The sequence below is a fragment of the Pristis pectinata genome, chromosome 27, assembly GCF_009764475.1.
Source record: "Pristis pectinata isolate sPriPec2 chromosome 27, sPriPec2.1.pri, whole genome shotgun sequence".
Lineage (NCBI taxonomy): Eukaryota > Metazoa > Chordata > Chondrichthyes > Rhinopristiformes > Pristidae > Pristis > Pristis pectinata.
In genome coordinates this window covers 15,715,501-15,732,695 of record NC_067431.1, presented here as the reverse complement: position 1 = coordinate 15,732,695, position 17,195 = coordinate 15,715,501, and the positions used below count along the sequence as shown (strand labels likewise).

The window sequence follows — 17,195 nt, the reverse complement described above, 5'->3', positions numbered from 1 at the left end:
GGTCAGAGGCATCTTCTTCTCCCAACTCCTCCTTCACAAGTCTGTCCATTATATTACCCCATCTCATCTTCATTCTTCATCCTCCCCTTCTCCCCAGTGATACCATTCTGGTAAACTTCCCTACTCCATCTATTCTGATTCCATTTGAACATGCCCATGCCTTATCAAACTTCTCTCTTGTACCTTCTTACCCAAGGTACTCTCCCATCTCCCCAAAGGAAGTATACTTCACTTTGTCCTTCCCCACATGCATTGGAACATTCTCATCCTTATGAGATTCAAGCTGCCTTCTCCAGTTTTATTCAGGATCCACAGCTCCACTCCATGCAATAATGCCACACGGGCTTTCCTGTTCAGCTTCACCAAAACTAACATGTTGTATAACTTTCTTGTGACCTGCTTCTCCACCCTTCCATTATTCAAGGATTTAATTCTCTATTTTATTGGATAAACTGGACCTCAGCTTCAGGTCACAGCTCCCTTTCGGTGATGTATCCTCCAGTGGGAGCCTGTCAAAGCACTTGCACAGGATAAGAAATTCTATACTGGCAGAGAGATGCTGGTCCTTGTTATCAAGTGCAAGGATATAGATCTGAGAGGGGAAAAAGCAGAAGCAGCACCTATAATTCAACGCAGATAAGCATGATGTAATGCAACATAAGTGAATGAGAAAACAGAAATTGAAATATACAGGCAACAGAAAGGCAATGCAGAGTGTGGACGAACACAGGCATCAGGTTTCAAATATAAAACTGAATACAAGGGCAACTGCAGGTAGATAAGACAAAGGCAATTTGGGTTTATATGCCAAGATAGAGAGTACAAGATAAATAAATAGTTATCTTTTTGAAAAAGACTGTTTTGTCCATAGAACATTGTATAGTTGGCTCTGCAGTTTTAGACTGGAAGGATGTTTGGGTCCACAGATGTTGGATAGGGATGAGGTTATAGGGCAGGCTTTGCATCTCTTACCCAACATCACACGCAAAAGTACCATGTAAAGAGAAGTGGTTGGAGGAGGTGGAAGGCAGAACCAGGGAATGGAGGATGCAGTTCCTTTGGAATGTTGAAAGAGGAAAGGAGGAGGAGATGTGCCCAATGCTGTAATCTCACTGAAGGTGGTGAAATTATGGAGAAAGTGGAGGGTGATTGGTACAATTCTTCCAATCTGTGTATTGCATTTGGTGCTCATGATGTTGCTTCCTTTCTAGTGGAGAAACCAAGTGCAGATTGTGTGACTGCTCTTCAGAGCCTCTCCATTTTGTTTAAGCTGCTGGACACATTTTAATTCTCTATCCTACTCCTACTCTGACCTCTCAGTCTCCAGCCTCTGACAGTGTTCCAAAGAAGCCCAGGGTAAGCTCAAGGAACGGTTCCCAACCTTCATTCTATTTTAACATTCTGCAAACCTTCATCAATCATGGTCTCCTTTCTATCACCAACATTCCCCATGTCTCTTCTTTCTGCAACTTTTAACATAATTTGTTATCTTACTCCTCCAGTTCCGATGAAGGGTCATTGACCTGAAATGTCAATTCTGTTTCTCTCTCCACAGATACTGTCTGTGCTGCTAATATCTGGCACTTTGGTTTTATTTCAACTATCAGTTTAGCTAGACCTTGCCCTTCTTGAAACAATATGAAGATGGCCCAAGTAGGGATGGGGCTATACTGGCCCTTGTATTGGGGAACAAATCTGGCCAGGTGATCAACGTTTCAGTGGGGGAGCATTTTGGGAAGAGTGACCATAATTCCTTAAGTTTTGAGGTACTTATGGATAAGGATATGATTGGTCCTCAGGTGAAAATGCTAAACTGGTGGAAGGCTAAATACAATTGTTTTAGGCAGCAACTGGGGAAAGTAGATTGGGAGTGGCTGTTAAAGGGTAAATCCACATCTGACTTATGGGGATTTTCTGTGGGCTAGTTGATTAGAATACAGGACCAGTATGTTCCTGTGAGGATGAAAGATAAAGGTGGTAAGGTTCAGGGACCTTGGATGACAAGAGATATTGTAAGTTTTGTCAAAACGGAAAAGGAGGCTTATGTAAGGTTCAGGAAGCTGAAATCAGACAAGGCCCTTGAGGAATATAAAGGAAGCAAGAAACAACTAAATATCAAAATTAGGAGGGCTAAAGGGGTCCTGAAATGTCCTTGGCGAGTTGGATTAAGGAGCATCCCAAGGCATTTTTTATGTACATTAGGGCCAAGAAAGTAGGTAGGGAAAGAATAGGTCCATTCAAGGACAAAGGAGGGAATTTATGTCTGGATCCAGAGGAAGTGGGTAAGATCCTTAATGAGTATTTTTCATTGATATTCATCAAGGAGAAGGACATGGATGATGGTAAGGCTAGAAAAGCGTACGTTGATATTCTAGGGCAGGGGGATATTAAGGAGGAGATGTTGTTGGGTGTCTTGAAAAACATTAAAAGTGGATAAGTCCTCAAGGCCTGACAGGATCTATTCCAGGATACTGAGGGAAGCAAGGGAGGAGACTGCTGGGGTCCTGATAGAGATCTTTGTATCCTCTTTAGCCACAGGCGAGCTCCCAGAAAACTGGAGAATAGCCAGAATTGTTACTTTGTTCAAGACGGGCAATAGGGACAAACCAGAAAATATAGACTATGAGCCTTACATCAGTGGTAGGAAAATTATTGGAGAAGATTCTTGGGAACAGGATTTACTTGCATTTGGAAAAGCATGGATGTATTAGGGAAAGTCAGTGTAGCTTTGTGCAAGGGATGTCCTGTCTCACAAATTTGATTGAGTTTTTTGAGGAAGTGATGAAGATGATTGGTGAGGGGAGGATAGTAGATGTTGTCTACATAGACTGTAGTAAAGCATTTGACAAGGTCCCTCATGGTAGGTTGATGCAGAAGATTAAGTCACATGGGATTCAAGGTGAGTTGGTAAACTGGATCCAAAACTGGCTTGGTCATAGAGGACAGAGGGTTGTGGTGGAGGAGTGTTTTTCTTATTGGTGGTCTGTGACCAGTGGTTTCCTGCAAGGATCAGTGTTGGGGCCTCTGTTGTTTGTAATATATATTAATGATTTGGATGAAAATGTAGGAGGTCTGAATAGTAAGTCTGTGGATGACACGTAAGTTGGTGGATTTGTTGATAGAAAGGAATGTTGTCAAAGGATGCAGCAGGTTATAGATCAATCAGAAATTTGGGTGGAAAAGTTGGGCAGATGAAGTTTAATCTGGACAAGTGTGAGGAGATGCACTTTGGGAGATCAAATGCAAGAGGAAAGTATATAGTAAATGACAATACCCTTAAGAGCACTGATGTGCAGAGAGGTCTTGGGGTGGAAGTCCATAACTCCCTGAAAGTGGCAACAGCTGGATAGGGTAGTAGGGACTAGATGGGTGAGCACCATGGTTGTCATGGACTCATTGGGCCAAAGGGCCTGTATCCATGCTGTATTGCTATATGACTCTAAAGGTGGCATATGGCATGCTTGCCTTCATCAGTTGGGGCACTGAGTATGAAAGTTGGGAAGTAAGGTTGTAGCCGTACAAAACCTTAATTAGGCCACATTTGGAGTATTGTGTGCAGTTCTGGTCACCACAGTATAAGAAGGATGTAGAGCCTTTGGAGAGGGTACAGAAGAGGATTACCAAGATATTGCCTGGATTGGAGCGTGGTAACCATAAGGAGAGGTTGGACAAACTTGGATTTTTGAAGGCTGAAGGGCGACCTGATAGAAGTATATAAAATTATGAGAGGCATAGATAGGATAGATTTGGAGCAAGAGCTTTGAAAAGAGGTGAGTCTCTGTGCTTGTGCTTGGGAGTTTCACCTTGCAGGAACTGAAAAGAGGCACATTTGCAAATTGTTAATAGTTGATTGGCTAATTAACAGCAGCCAATAAAAAGGTAGGGTCCCATGTGGTCATTTTGGAGTGGCCATTGTTGGAATGGACCAGTGTTACAGTGGGGGGACTGAGGCTTTGGTGAGAGGAGGTGGAGGCTAAGGTAAGTCTCTGGTAAGTTTCTTTCTTTCTTTGATTTTTTTTAATGCCAGGCTAGAGTGGTTAGAATGGCTCCAGGGTCAGTGGTGTGTTCATCTTGTGACATGTGAGAGCTCTGGGAGACCTCCAGTCTCCCTGATAGCTACATCTGCATGAGGTACATCCAGCTGCAGCTCCTTACAGACTGTTAGGGAACTGGAGCTGCAGCTGGCTGACTTTTGGCTCCTATGGGAGAATGAGGAGTACATTAATAAGTGCTACAGGGAGGCAGTCACTCCAAAGCTGCAGGAAGCATGGAGCTGGGTGACTGTTGGGAGAATGAAGGAGAATAGGCAGGCTGTGCAGAGTACCCCTGTGGCTGTTCCCCTGAATAACAGGTACACTACTTCGGATGCTGTTGGGGGGAGGGGAGGGACAACCTACTAGGGGAAAGCCACAGCGACCAGGTCTCCGGCACTGAGCCTGGTCGTGTGGCACAGAAGGGAAGGGGGGGGGGGGGGGGAGAGAAGAGGAGAGTGGTAGTGATAGGGGATTCCATAGTAAGGGGGGCAGACCCGAGATTCTGTGGATGTGAAGGACTCCTGGATGGTACGTTGACTCCTAGGTGCTGGGGTCTGGGACACCTCGTATTGGGCCCACAGCATTCTGAAGGGCGAGGGTGAACAGCCAGAAGTTGTGGTACATATTGGTACCAATGACATAGGTAGGAAAAGAGATGAGGTCCTGAAAAGGGAATATAGGGTGCTAGGTAGGAAGCTGAAAAGCAGGACCTCAAGGGTAGTAATCTCTGGATTGCTGCCTGTCCCATGAGCCAGTGAGGGTAAGAATAGGTTGATTTGGCAGATGAATGTGTGGCTGAAGAGTTGATGCAGGAAGCAGTGTTTCAGATTTGTTGATCATTGAGATCTCTTCTGGGGAAGGTATGACCTATACAAAAGGGACCAGTTACACCTGAACTGGAGGGGGACCAATATTCTTGTGGGCAGGTTTGCTAGAACTGTTGGGGAGGATTTAAACTAGTTTGGCAGGGGGATGTGAACCCGAGTGATAGGTTAGAGGTTGGTACATTCAGTGTACAAGTAGATGCAGTGTGTAGAAAGACTGAAGAAGGATAGGCAGTCAAAAGGGCAAAAAGCAATCGGGTGGATGGGCTGAAGTGTGTCTACTTTAATGCAAGAAGTATCAGGAATAAGAGTGATGAATTTAGACCATGGAACTATGACATGGTGGCCATTACAGAGACTTGGTTATCATGAGGCTAGGAATGGCTGCTGGATATTCTGGGGTTTAGATGTTCCAAACGGGATAGGGACAGAGGTAAGAGGTGGGGAGTGGCTTTGCTGATCAGGGACAGTGTCACAGCTGTAGAAAGGGAGGATGTCCTGGAGGGATCATCTACTGAGTTAGTGTGGGTGGAAGTCAGAAACAGGAAGGGAGCAATCACTATTGGGAATATTCTACAGACCCCCTCATTAGCAGCAGAGACATGGAGGAACAGATTGGGAGGCAGATTTTCAAAAGATGCAAAAATAACAGGGTTGTTGTCATGGGTGATTTCAACTTCCCTAATATTGACTGGCACCTTAGTGTAAAGTGGATAGATGGGACAGCTTCTTAGTATTTGAACAGGCCAACTAGAGGAGAGGCCATACTGGACCTAGTACTAGGCAATGAACCTGATCAGGTTTCAGGTCTTGGTGGGAGAGCATTTTGGAGTCAGTGACCATAACTCTTTGACCTTTACCATAGCCTTGGAGAAGGATGGGAGCAGATGATATGGGAAAGTATTTAATTGGGCAGGGGAATTATTAGTCGATTAGGCAGGAACTTGGGAGTGTAAATTGGGAACAGATGTCTTGGGGAAGTGCACAACAGAAATGTGGAGGTTGTTTAGGGAGTACTTGCATAGGATTCTAGATAGGTTTGTCCCACTGAGGCAGGGTAAGGATGCTGGAGTGAAGGAACTGTGGTTGACAAGAGAAGTAGAATATCTCTTCAAGAGGAAGAAAGAAGCTTACCTGAGATTTGGAAAGCAAGGATCAGGCAGGGCTCTGGAGAGTTGCAAGGTAGTCAGGAGGGAGCTTAAGAATGGACTTAGTAGAACTAGAAAGGAGCATGAGAAGGTCTTAGTGAGTAGGATTAAGGAAAACCCCAAGGCATTCTACATGTATGTGAAGAATAGGAGGATGACTAGAGTGAGGGTAGGACTGATCAGGGATAAGAGGAAACATGTGCCTGGAGTCAGAAAAGGTAGGGGAGGTCCTTAATGAATACTTTGCTTCAATATTCACCAGTGAGAGAGACCTTGATGTTTGAGGATAGCATACAACAGGCTGATATGCTGGACCATCTCAATGTGAAGAAAGAGGATGTGCTGGAACTTTGGAAAAACATCAGGATAGGTAAGCCACCGGGGCCAGATGGGATATATCCAAGGTTATTACAGGAAGTGATTGCTATGTCTTTGGCAATGATCTTGTCCTCACTGGCCACAAGATTAGTGCCAAATGATTGGAGAAGCAGATATGATAGCAGTGTTTAAGAGGCATTTTGACAGAACATGAACAGACAGGAAATGGAGGGACATGAACCATGTATTGGCAGATGGGGTTAGTTTAGATTGGCATCGTGATCAGCACAGACCTGGTGGGCTGAAGGGTCTGTCCCTGAGCTGTACTGTTCAATGTTCTGTAAACAGCAATACAAGGTGGTGTTGGATAGCTGTTTCCATTGCCATGTTATATGCTATATTGTCATGCTATATCCTTTTTTAAAAATATTATGTATATTTGTGAGTTATTATATCCAGATTGCTTATTTACACATTTGATTTCAAAATTTTCTACATCATCAAATCATTGTTTTGCATCCTGAATGAGAAGGATTACATTCTCTTCATTGGGTTATACTGAAGTAAAATACCCAATGTTTTTTGTTTAGCCTTTTTGGTTTACAGAATTTTGCTTCACAAAACTTTGGCAGCTGAGTGACTGTCCTGTGGAGATTTCTGAGCATGCCCAGTGACTCTGGTGTGGCAATAAAGTGCACAGCCATTACATCGTGCTCAGCATTGAGTCCATACAATTCAATATGGACAAAGGCTTAAAAGTTGCAGTTTTCACTGGCAATGAAAACTGAAAACCTGGGAACACAGTTGCTGTCAGTTTGAACATTTTGCATGTGCAAGCTCCACCCAAAATGAACATCAATTTTCAATCCAGTAGCTAGGAGTTCTTGCAGCTGTCTGCAACTGAGTCAGCCTGCTTTTAACCCTCTAATTGTTGAGACAAGTAGACTCACTTAATCTAAATAAACCTAACCTGTCCACATCAACCAATGCTGAAAATATCAATTTAAATCAACAGTACTCTACAGTGTTCTTTGTGGGGCCTCACTGTATTCACACAGAATTAATGTGGTAATGGTTACACCTAACCTCGTGCATTCTGAGCTGTCCTGTCCCGGAAGAGTGCTTGGCATATTTGAAGGGGCAACAACAAGATATTGAATCAGACAGTTAAAAGCACTTCTGTTATTTTGTGGTGGTGATGTATAACAGAATATTTATTAGCCATTGTCATTGACAACTAATGACTATCTGGGGCAAAGAAATGCATCCACCACATACCTTACTCCACAGGAGAAGGTGGTATACAAGATAATTGGTTCCCTGTGCAAGGCAAGAAGCAAAAGAAACAACTGATCAATGATGAGAGTGTCTGAGAAGTTGCGCAAAATCTGAATTTAAATCTTGAATTAGGATTTAAAAGACATCATTGAAGATGCATATCAAAGCAATTTTGAGAGAAAGCCCTTGAAAAAAGATATCAAACTGTCTAAGCTCCTCCATTTAGCAATATCATTGTCACTTTGAGAGAACAGGGCAGTATATGTATATATAAAATCACCATAAGATGTTACTAGGTACAGAATTCAAGAAGAAAATAACTAAGTCATCATAAGAATTTACAAAGACCAATTGCCCACAGCAGCAAGATGAAGAGAACTTAAAGCAGTGGCAACTGTCCCCACAAGGTGGAACCACCAGCTAATAGGAAACACATGTGGGAAACTCATTTAGCTAACATCTGTTGTTCAGTGAATCCATTGCATCAGAAATCAAAGCATGCAGTGTTGAAGCCAGTGGAGAGATCAACAATAAATCTGGTGATCCTAAGTACGCACTCATTGGATCATTCAACTATGGATAGAAGTGAACATTTGTGACTAGCAAATCAATGTACTGGTTAATTTGGGTGCATCTGTCAGCAAGATGAGTGAGTCAACCCTTGACAATCTTCAGTCATTCTACTTGGCTGCGTAGTGCCATGGAATGTTCTTATTGTACAATACCTTTCACAGCTCTGGAAATGTTTTGATACTTTTCTAATACTTGACACAGTATCAGCTCTTCACATTGCAGAGGGCGCTTATACAGTGCCTACAATTGACCCCACTAGTCATGAAGGAAAGGTTGTAAAATACCATTTGGTTATGAACATGAATGCAATGCCCAAAACAGTGACACTGAGCAAAATCAAGCTGCAAAGGAGCAAGGCATTACACTATCACCATATATAAAGGGCAATTCAACCATTAGCAATCTAAACACATCATAGACAACACCCTCTCCTGACTACGCACATACATTGCAAGTTTTGCACAAAGCTTTAAATGATCTCATGATTGCACCTATCTCTGATCTTGTGCTAAAAGGTAATTGCTTTGTCATTATGTAGTCAGGAATGAAACACATAAAAGACTTTGCACACAAGGGTGAACTAGGAGTTGTGAAAAGTAAACAATTGTTATGAGAAAAGATGTGGGATGCAGGAATAGATTTGTTTATTGTGCTCAGTTTTGGTCACCTCACTACAGGAAAGATGTGGAAGCCATAGAGAGGGTGCAGAGGAGATTTACAAGGATGCTGCCTGGAATGCAGAGCATGCCTTATGAAAGCAGGTTGAGGGAACTCGGCCTTTTCTCCTTGGAGAGACGGAGGATGAGGGGGGACCTGATTGAGGTGTATAAGATGATAGGTATTGATAGGGTCAGAGGCTTTTCCCTAGGGCTGAATTGGTGGCCACGAGGACATAGGTTTAAGGTGCTGGGGAGTAGATATAGAGGAGATGGCAGGGGTAAGTTTTTTTTACTCAGTGGTGAGTGCAGGGAATGGGCTGCTGGAAACGGTGGTGGAGGCGGATACGATAGGGTCTTTCAAGAAACTGTTAGATAGGTATATGGAGCTGAGTAAAATAGAGGGCTATGGATTTCTAGGGTAGGGACATGTTTGGCACAGCTTTGTGGGCTGAAGGGCCTAAATTGTGCTATAATTGTTCTATGTTATATGAACACAAAATCAAAAGACCACACTGTCAAATCTAAAAGAAACAATACAAATGTTGGAGTTATCCGAAGGGCTTCAGATTAACATTAGCATTGACTTTGCAGATCTACATTCTGGTTAACATTTGCTTGTAATAATCAGTGACTACAGGAGATTCACCATTGCAACAATGGTCAGTTCTACATCTACAAAAGCTGCCATCTCCACACTTAATCGTGTCTTTGTGTTGCTTGGTGTACTGCAAATAGTACCTGACTGCTATTCAACAACAATGAACTATACTTCACAACTTGTGAAATCCCACCTTGCTGGCCATGAGCCAATAATGAAATGGAGAGCTTTTTATGGACACTGAGGAAAGTCATCTGTATTGGTCAAGCCAAAAGGAAAATCATGGAAGCAAAAACTCTACTGCTTTTTATGAAATCCCAGAGCAACAATGTATTCAACAGGAATACAGCAAACTACATTTATCTTTGTGCAACCGATGTCCACACTTCTTCCTGATGTAGCCTACCAGACAGATGAATGAATGTCAATGTGAGCATGACAAATCCAAAACAGGTATGAAAGTGGGAATCACACAATTCTGATTTGTTGTTACACGAGGGGATACTGTACTTGAGTACAGAAACCATACAGGCAAGCAACTCTATATGACATGCAGCCATTTTAAAGTAACTGTGATGAAAGGATCCATGATCACAGCACTGAACGGCTCAAAGATCACATGAAATGTTTCAATTTTCAGAATACTCAAAACACCATCGACTGTCAGTGAATAGGAAATAGATAATCCCAAGATCAAAAGAAGAAAGTGAGCAATCCCAGCTGGAGCGTGAGCTTGCTCCCTCACTCTCAGAAATCACTGTTACCTATTGCACAAGAGGAAACCATCCTCATATTTAAATGTGTTGTAACTAACTGACGTAAAGACAAAGAATCAGAATGTTTCTTCTAATTAATATGGAGAAGGATGTGGTGCCTCATTGTTGTTATGTTTGATTATTCCCTCTTTCAATTTTATCCAGGTCTGAATGTGCCCAGTGTCTCAGGTATGGCAATAAAGAAAGCAGGAATTGTTTACATGATGCTCAGCTGAGTCTGTATAATTAATCACAGAAACAAGGACATAACGTTCATAGTAGAGACCCACCATACTTCATCCCACCTCAGTCAATGGGGCAGATCAGCCACCGCTGTCCTAACTATCAGCCACCGCTGTCCTAACTATCAGCCAGCTCGGATACTTTACTCCACCCTATCAACAGGGTTGCTTAGCTGGAAGTCCCAAGGGTGGCACAACTTGTCAGCAGCCTGACTGATATAATGGATGGCTCAGGTGATTTCATCATCTGTCAATGGTGCAGCTCTGGCTATCTTCCTATTGGTTAATGGCAGAGTGCCAGGTGATTCCACTCCCCCAATTGGTTACTGAGGGGTCTCAGGTGAACCCACTGCCACCCATTGATAAGGTGGTGTACCCTTCCCACACCATCTTCAATAGCATGAAGTGCTTTTTTTCCCTTCTGTGAACTTTGAAGATTTGAATTTTCCCTGAATAATCAGGTAACTGGCCAGTTGACATTTTGCAAATTACTTCATCAGGGTTTGATGAAATACCCTTAACTGTTTTGTGAGTAACACTAAGTATTACATTAGAGGTCAATGAACATGTAGTGTAAATAAAACAACAAGGTCCTTAAAACCAACATGCATTGCAAAGCTATTCAACACTCAACAGTGCTCAATGAGCCAAGAAGCTTCAGAATCTAATTAAACACCCAACAGTTAACCTTACCAACCCTCAGGGCAGGTTTCAGCTTTGCTGCTGATGTAGATTAGACTCAATCATAATGCTAGAAATTAGTTCTAAGCAAATGTCACTTTCAATATAGATTACAGCAAACTGTAAAGGGAGCTGATAGAATCAGTAGCACAGAAATGTTTGAGCAAATGTCTACATTCTTTGTAATAGAGTTGGTATGCAGGAGTGTAGGAGGGTCAATTTATTCAGTCAGTGACTGGTTGGCCAAACATGACCATACAGCAATGGAGCACAGTGGAATGACAGTATCCCACTGACTGTTACAGGAACTCTCCCCAGAGTAGGGGAGTCCAAAACTAGGGGGCATAGGTTTAGCGTGAGATGGGAAAGATTTATAAAGGACCTGAGGGACAACTTTTTCATGCAGAGGGAGGTGAGTATGTGGAATGAGCTGCCCGAGGAAGTGGTTGAGGCAGGTACAAAGGTATCATTTTAGAAGCACTTGGATGTGTCCACAGAGGGAGCAGGGCTTAGAGGGATATGGGCTGAATGCAGGAAATTGGGTCTAGCTGGGTGGGCACCATGGACTGGTTGGGCTGAAGGGCCTGTGTCCATGCTGAATTGCTTTATGACTCTGTAACTCCTAACCATTCATCTCTAAAACAATGGGCTGATTGACTTTCTTCTTTCCTAGTCATACCTTTATTACATTCATGAACTGCACATCAGCCACTTACATACTACACACAGCAAGACACCAGAGGGCTCCCCCAGGTTACCTCCTCTTACACAACTTTTGTGTTGGGTCTTGATTTCTGACCATCTCAGAAAGCAGACTAAAGTGTAGCAGATTTTCTTTCAAACATTAAGTGAAAGAAGTCGCTTTAAAGAGGTGATGTTTCACCCTGCTACTTTCACACATGTCAATTGCTTTTGATGAACTCACATTCAGCTTTGGCACAGATCAGACATGCCATGGTCCTGTTGAAGAAGTTCAAGATGCTGGCAATAGCTAGGCTGATGTCTGTGTTACTTGGGTGGAGGTTTAATGCAGTGAACCTCAAATACTGCAATTTAGGAATTTCTTCAGCTGCTACCTTCACGTGAGGGACCTGCATCGAAAGAGACAGCTGGTCAGAGGGATGTACTTGGTAGATAAACAACCTACAGTTCATCTATAGAGCTTTGTTTGGTCAGTTTTTCCTCTTCCCTTGAACTCATCTTGATTACACTAAATGTTCCCAAACCAAATGTTCTTAGTGCAAAGCTAGTGTAGTTTTGAACTAACAATTCCTTTTGAATTTTGCATTAAAATTACACATTCTGATCAAGCATCGTTCTATAGATTCAATGCATTTTATAGTTTTAAACAGAGAAAATAAACTTTTTAATCCCAGGTGCCTGGTGGGGGAAGGGTAGATGTGAGTGAGCTGGTTACTCACCCACTCAGATCCCGATCCCTCTGCATCAGTTCTGATTTAAATCTACTGGGTTCAGCAGACTAACGAGGCAGAGTTTTTGAAGTCCACATTTTATGATGTTGCTGTGACCAGTTCCAGCTTTTAACTGTGACCTGTGTGGGTGAGCTATTGTGGCTTCAAGGAGAAGAGGCGCTACAAAGCTCAGTGAGAAGGGAGCAGTGAGGATGCACAGAAACTACGAAGGATAACTGAATGGGTAAGGAGGTCGCAGATGGAGTACAACATTGAATGTGAGATTTATTAAGAAGAAAATACACTTTAAATGGTGAGAACTAGAAAATGTTCATTGAGTTTGCTAATGAGTCACAGGGAGTAAAAATGCAGACACTGCAAATAATTAGAAAGTATTGTAAAGAGTTCAGGGCACAAAAGCAAGGAAAACTTTGTTGTGATTGTAGAGGGCTTGGATGAGTCCTCAAATTAGAGGAATTTGTGCAGTTTTGGTCTCTATATTTAAGGAATGTTATACTTGCCTCGACTCACTAGATTGATACCTGCGATGAGGGAGTTATTCCATAATGAGAGTTTGCGATATTTGTTCTTTTCACCTTTCTGGTTGTGACCCCAAAGCAGCTAACACCTATCCGTTCAAGCAGCCAATCACAAAAACCAGTCCTCACTCGCTAATACTCTGAAAGAGATGCCACAAGTGACTGCCATGCAGGAGAAAGCAGCCCACTGGTGAATGCAGCAATTGTTGGCACTGGAGACACAAAAGACTGCAGATGCTGAAAGCTGGAATCTGGAATTGTTGGCATTGCACTTTTGCTCATCTGGCACAGGCAAATGAGCTGGAAATCTGACTGAAAATTCCTTTCAGGAAGATTGGTATAAATTTCTATATTAGCAGGATTAAGGAAAATCAGGCTTTAGGAGACTCATGAGAGTTTCGGGAAACAAGAGGTGGTCTGATTGTGGACATAATTCTGCGAGGAATTGACGTAGTGAATGCTGAGCAGCCATTTCCTCTGGCTGGAGATTCTAGAATGGGAGTTGACAATTTAGGCGGCAATTGGGAGAAAGCATTTTCTTCAAGTGGTTGTACTTCTTTGGACTTCTCTACTTCAGAGGTCTATGGATGTTGTTAAGTATATTCACGCTTATGTTCAAATCCCTGCAAGTCCTTACTTTTCCCAACTTCAACCATTCTAACCAGGTCCAGGAATGGGTCACAGGGGGAAGAAGGGATTGGGTAGGGAGGTAAGGAGAAGATGTTGTAGAGGTGACTAAGATCTGGGGAGAGAGGTTGGAAAAGAGGATGAAGACCCAGGAGGTGGGGGTGTTGGGGACGGTCAGGATGAGCCTTGAGAACTTGGGCGGACTTGTGGCCAGATAAATGAGGTTGGGACTTGAGGGCATTGACAGTGACAGAATGGGGGGTGGGAGGGGTGGTGGTATGGTATGACCTTCAAGGGAGAAACGTTTCAGAGATGTAGTTGGGAGGAGAAGGACTCCCAGCAAATGCCTGTGCAAGGTCATGCCCTTCAGCTAATGCTAATCGACCAGCACAGTGGCACAGCCACTGCCTCACAGTGCCAGAGACCCGGGTTTAATCCTAACCTGTGGTGCTATCTGTGTGGACATTGCATATTCTTCCTGTGACCAAATGAGTTTCCTCCAGGTGCTCTGGTTTCCTTCCACATCCAAAGGCATGCACATTAATAGATGAAGTAATCACTTGCCCCGAGGGTGGAGGTAAGTTATAGAATCCAGGGGAATTTTATGGGAATGTGGGGACAATAAAGTGACTAGTGTTAATATATTAGAGCTAATATAATGAGTGATGATCAGTATGGACTCAGTGGGCCAAAGGACCTGTTTCTGTGCTGTCTCTCTCTACGGCTCCATAGCCTCTCAATTCTCTGTTTAAGAGTTGCTTCTGTGTTCTAAGGCTGTGCTGAACATGAGCCTCGTGTATAGATGAATGCTGTACAAGTGAAGTCAAACAACCAGCTTGTATGCTGCTTGCTGAAACGGCATGCCTGGCCATCTCTGTGTTTGAGCAGATAATGTGCGAGGAGGTCCCAGTGGTAAGCTGCCTGCTCTGACCTGAAAATGACCCTTCAAGCACAGAATCTTAGGAACCCTGCACTGTAAACGTGCAAGCTTTGATATTGAGACAGATGGATCTTTTTGGGTAAAGGTGTCAAGGGACATAGAGCACAAGCAAGCAAATGGAGCTGAGGTACAGATCAGTATTGATCTCACTAAATGCTGGAAGTAACTTGGGAGCTGAACAGGCTCTTCAATGAGGAGCCGTACTGGCATCATGTTCATTATAAATATCAATGTTACCTCCTTCTCGCCGCAGATGTGACTGATAATCGAGGCAGATGCTGGACTCGAGGAAGGACCCAGGATTGCAACGACCCCCTTTGGGAGAATCTGACAAGCTGCAGAAAAGAGAGATTACAATTAAAAGTCAGTCACACTGACCTTCACGTCACTGGCGAAGTGCTAACCTTTCCAGGCCTGCCTGCATTTAATCACTGCTCAATTCGGCACTCTCAGCCTTCAAAGAAATTCCATAAATATAATATCCAAAAGGAATGATAGATTGCAACACTGTTAATAAAAGATACAATCACAATATAATAAAATGTGATTTCATGTTTCAAATCAGTTAAAAGAAACGTAAAGTTTCTTTGTGTACTTTCTGATGTTTGCCTCTCATTGCAATTTCCATTTCATATCCAGACTTCCTCCAGTGGGCAGTGCTGGAAGCAGAGATGGGAGAGTCATTTCACAACTTCTATTTGTTTTAAATATCTCCTTACAGGATGCTGGTGTTTCTGGCTGGGCCTACATTTATTCATTTCTGACAGCAGGACCATGTCAGAGCCCAGTTTGTGCTATTGCAGAGGGGCACTACTGTAGAGGAGTGGGGAGGAGGGGAAATAGGACTTGGACAGCAATAGCGGTAGGAAATTATATTGTAAGGGGGGGGGGGGGGCATGTAGGCGTTTCTATGGCCGCAATAGGGACTCCAGGTTGGTATTTTGACTCCCTGGTCAAGGATGTCTCGCAACAGCTGCAGGATATTCTGCAAGGGGAGGTTAGCAGTCAGTGGTCATGGTACATGTAGGTACCAATGACGTAGGTAGAAGGGATGAGGTCCTGCAACATGAGTTTAGGCAGCTCGATAGCAGGACCTCAAAGGTTGTAATCCCTGGATTGCTTCCTTGGCCATAAGCTGGTGAGTATAGGAATAGAACGTTAGGTCAGATGAATATGTGACTGAAGGAATGGTGCAGGAGGATGGGCTTTAGATGTCTGGATCATTGGTACTGTTTCTATGGAAGATGGGAGCAAGGATGGAATGCACCTTAACCAGAGTGGGACCAACATCCTTGCTGGGAGGTTTGTTGGCACTGTTGGGGAAGGTGTAAGCTGAGTTTGGCAGGGGAAGGGGGCTCATAGTAGTAGTTCTGATGGAGAGCTACAGAAACAGTAAGTCCAGTAGGCAAAACAAGCAAGTAAGTGCACATCAAGTGAATTCAAAGCTTAATTGCATCTATTTTAATGCAAGGAGTATCACTAAAGTAGATGATCTCAAAGCTTTAATTAACATGGGGGTGTACGATATTGTTGCCATCACAGAGACATGGTTGAAGGACGGGCAGGACTGGCAACTCAATATCCCAGGGTAGAATTTTTAGGTGAGACAGAATGGGGAGTAAAAAGGGAGGAGGTATTGCACTGTTAGTCATAGATTACATTACTTCAGTATTGAGGGAGGATTTCATAGAAGACTCCTCAAAGAAGGCCGTATGATAGAGATTAGAAACAATAAGCGTGTTGTTACGTTGCTGGGGGTGTATTACAGAGCTCCCAACAATCAACAGGAGATAGAGGAACAGATATGTAGGCAGATATCAGAGGGATGCAATTAAAATAGTGTTATCATACTGGGGGACGTCAATTTCCCATGTATTAACTAGGATTGCCTTACTGTTAGTTCAAAGGGGGCAGAATTTTCGAGATGTGTCCAGGAGAGCTTGTGGACGCAACATGTTGACAGACCAATGAGGGAAGGAGTGTTACTGGACCTTGTCTTGGGGAATGTAGCTGGTCAAGTGGAGGGAATGTCGGTGGGGGATTATTTTGGAGATGGTGACCATAACTCTGTATGTTTGGAAGTGGTTATGGAAAAGGATAGGGGCAGACCAGTAATAAAGGTCTTAAATTGGGGGAGGACAACTTCATTAACCCAAGGGATGACTTAGCAAAGGTAGATTGGGAGCAACAACATTCAAAGGAGTAATAGTGAGGGTTCAAGGCCAATGCGTTACTGTAAGGTTAAAAGCCAGGGGTAACAAGTATAGGAAACCAAGGATGTTGAGGGAAATTGAGGCTTGGGTGAGGAGAAAAAAGAGGAAACATATGAAAGGTATAGGGAACTAGTGATGGGGGAGGCCCACAGGAGTATAAAGGGTGCAGGGTGGCACTTTAAAGAAAATAAGAAGGCTAAGAGGGATCACGAAAAATCACTGGTGGTCAGGATTTAGGTAAATTCAAAGGTGTTCTCTAAGTATATTAAGGGCAAAAAAATCAGGGAAAAAGTAGGGCCCATGAGGGACAATAGGGTGGAGCCAGAAGGTATTGGTGAGGTTCTAAATGAATAC

General features: G+C 43.2%; 1 protein-coding gene across 1 annotated transcript in view; it reads right to left on the bottom strand.

Moving 5' to 3' along the window:
• grik4 (glutamate receptor, ionotropic, kainate 4) overlaps positions 1-17,195 on the bottom strand; it is a 102,227-nt gene that overhangs the window by 65,733 nt on the left and 19,299 nt on the right. Inside the window, exons 4-5 of the mRNA XM_052040165.1 lie at positions 14,866-14,963; positions 12,036-12,201 (exon numbers count right to left, since the gene is read on the bottom strand). Of these exons, the coding sequence (XP_051896125.1) occupies positions 12,036-12,201; positions 14,866-14,963 (264 nt within the window). The remainder of the gene's footprint in view (positions 1-12,035; positions 12,202-14,865; positions 14,964-17,195) is intronic.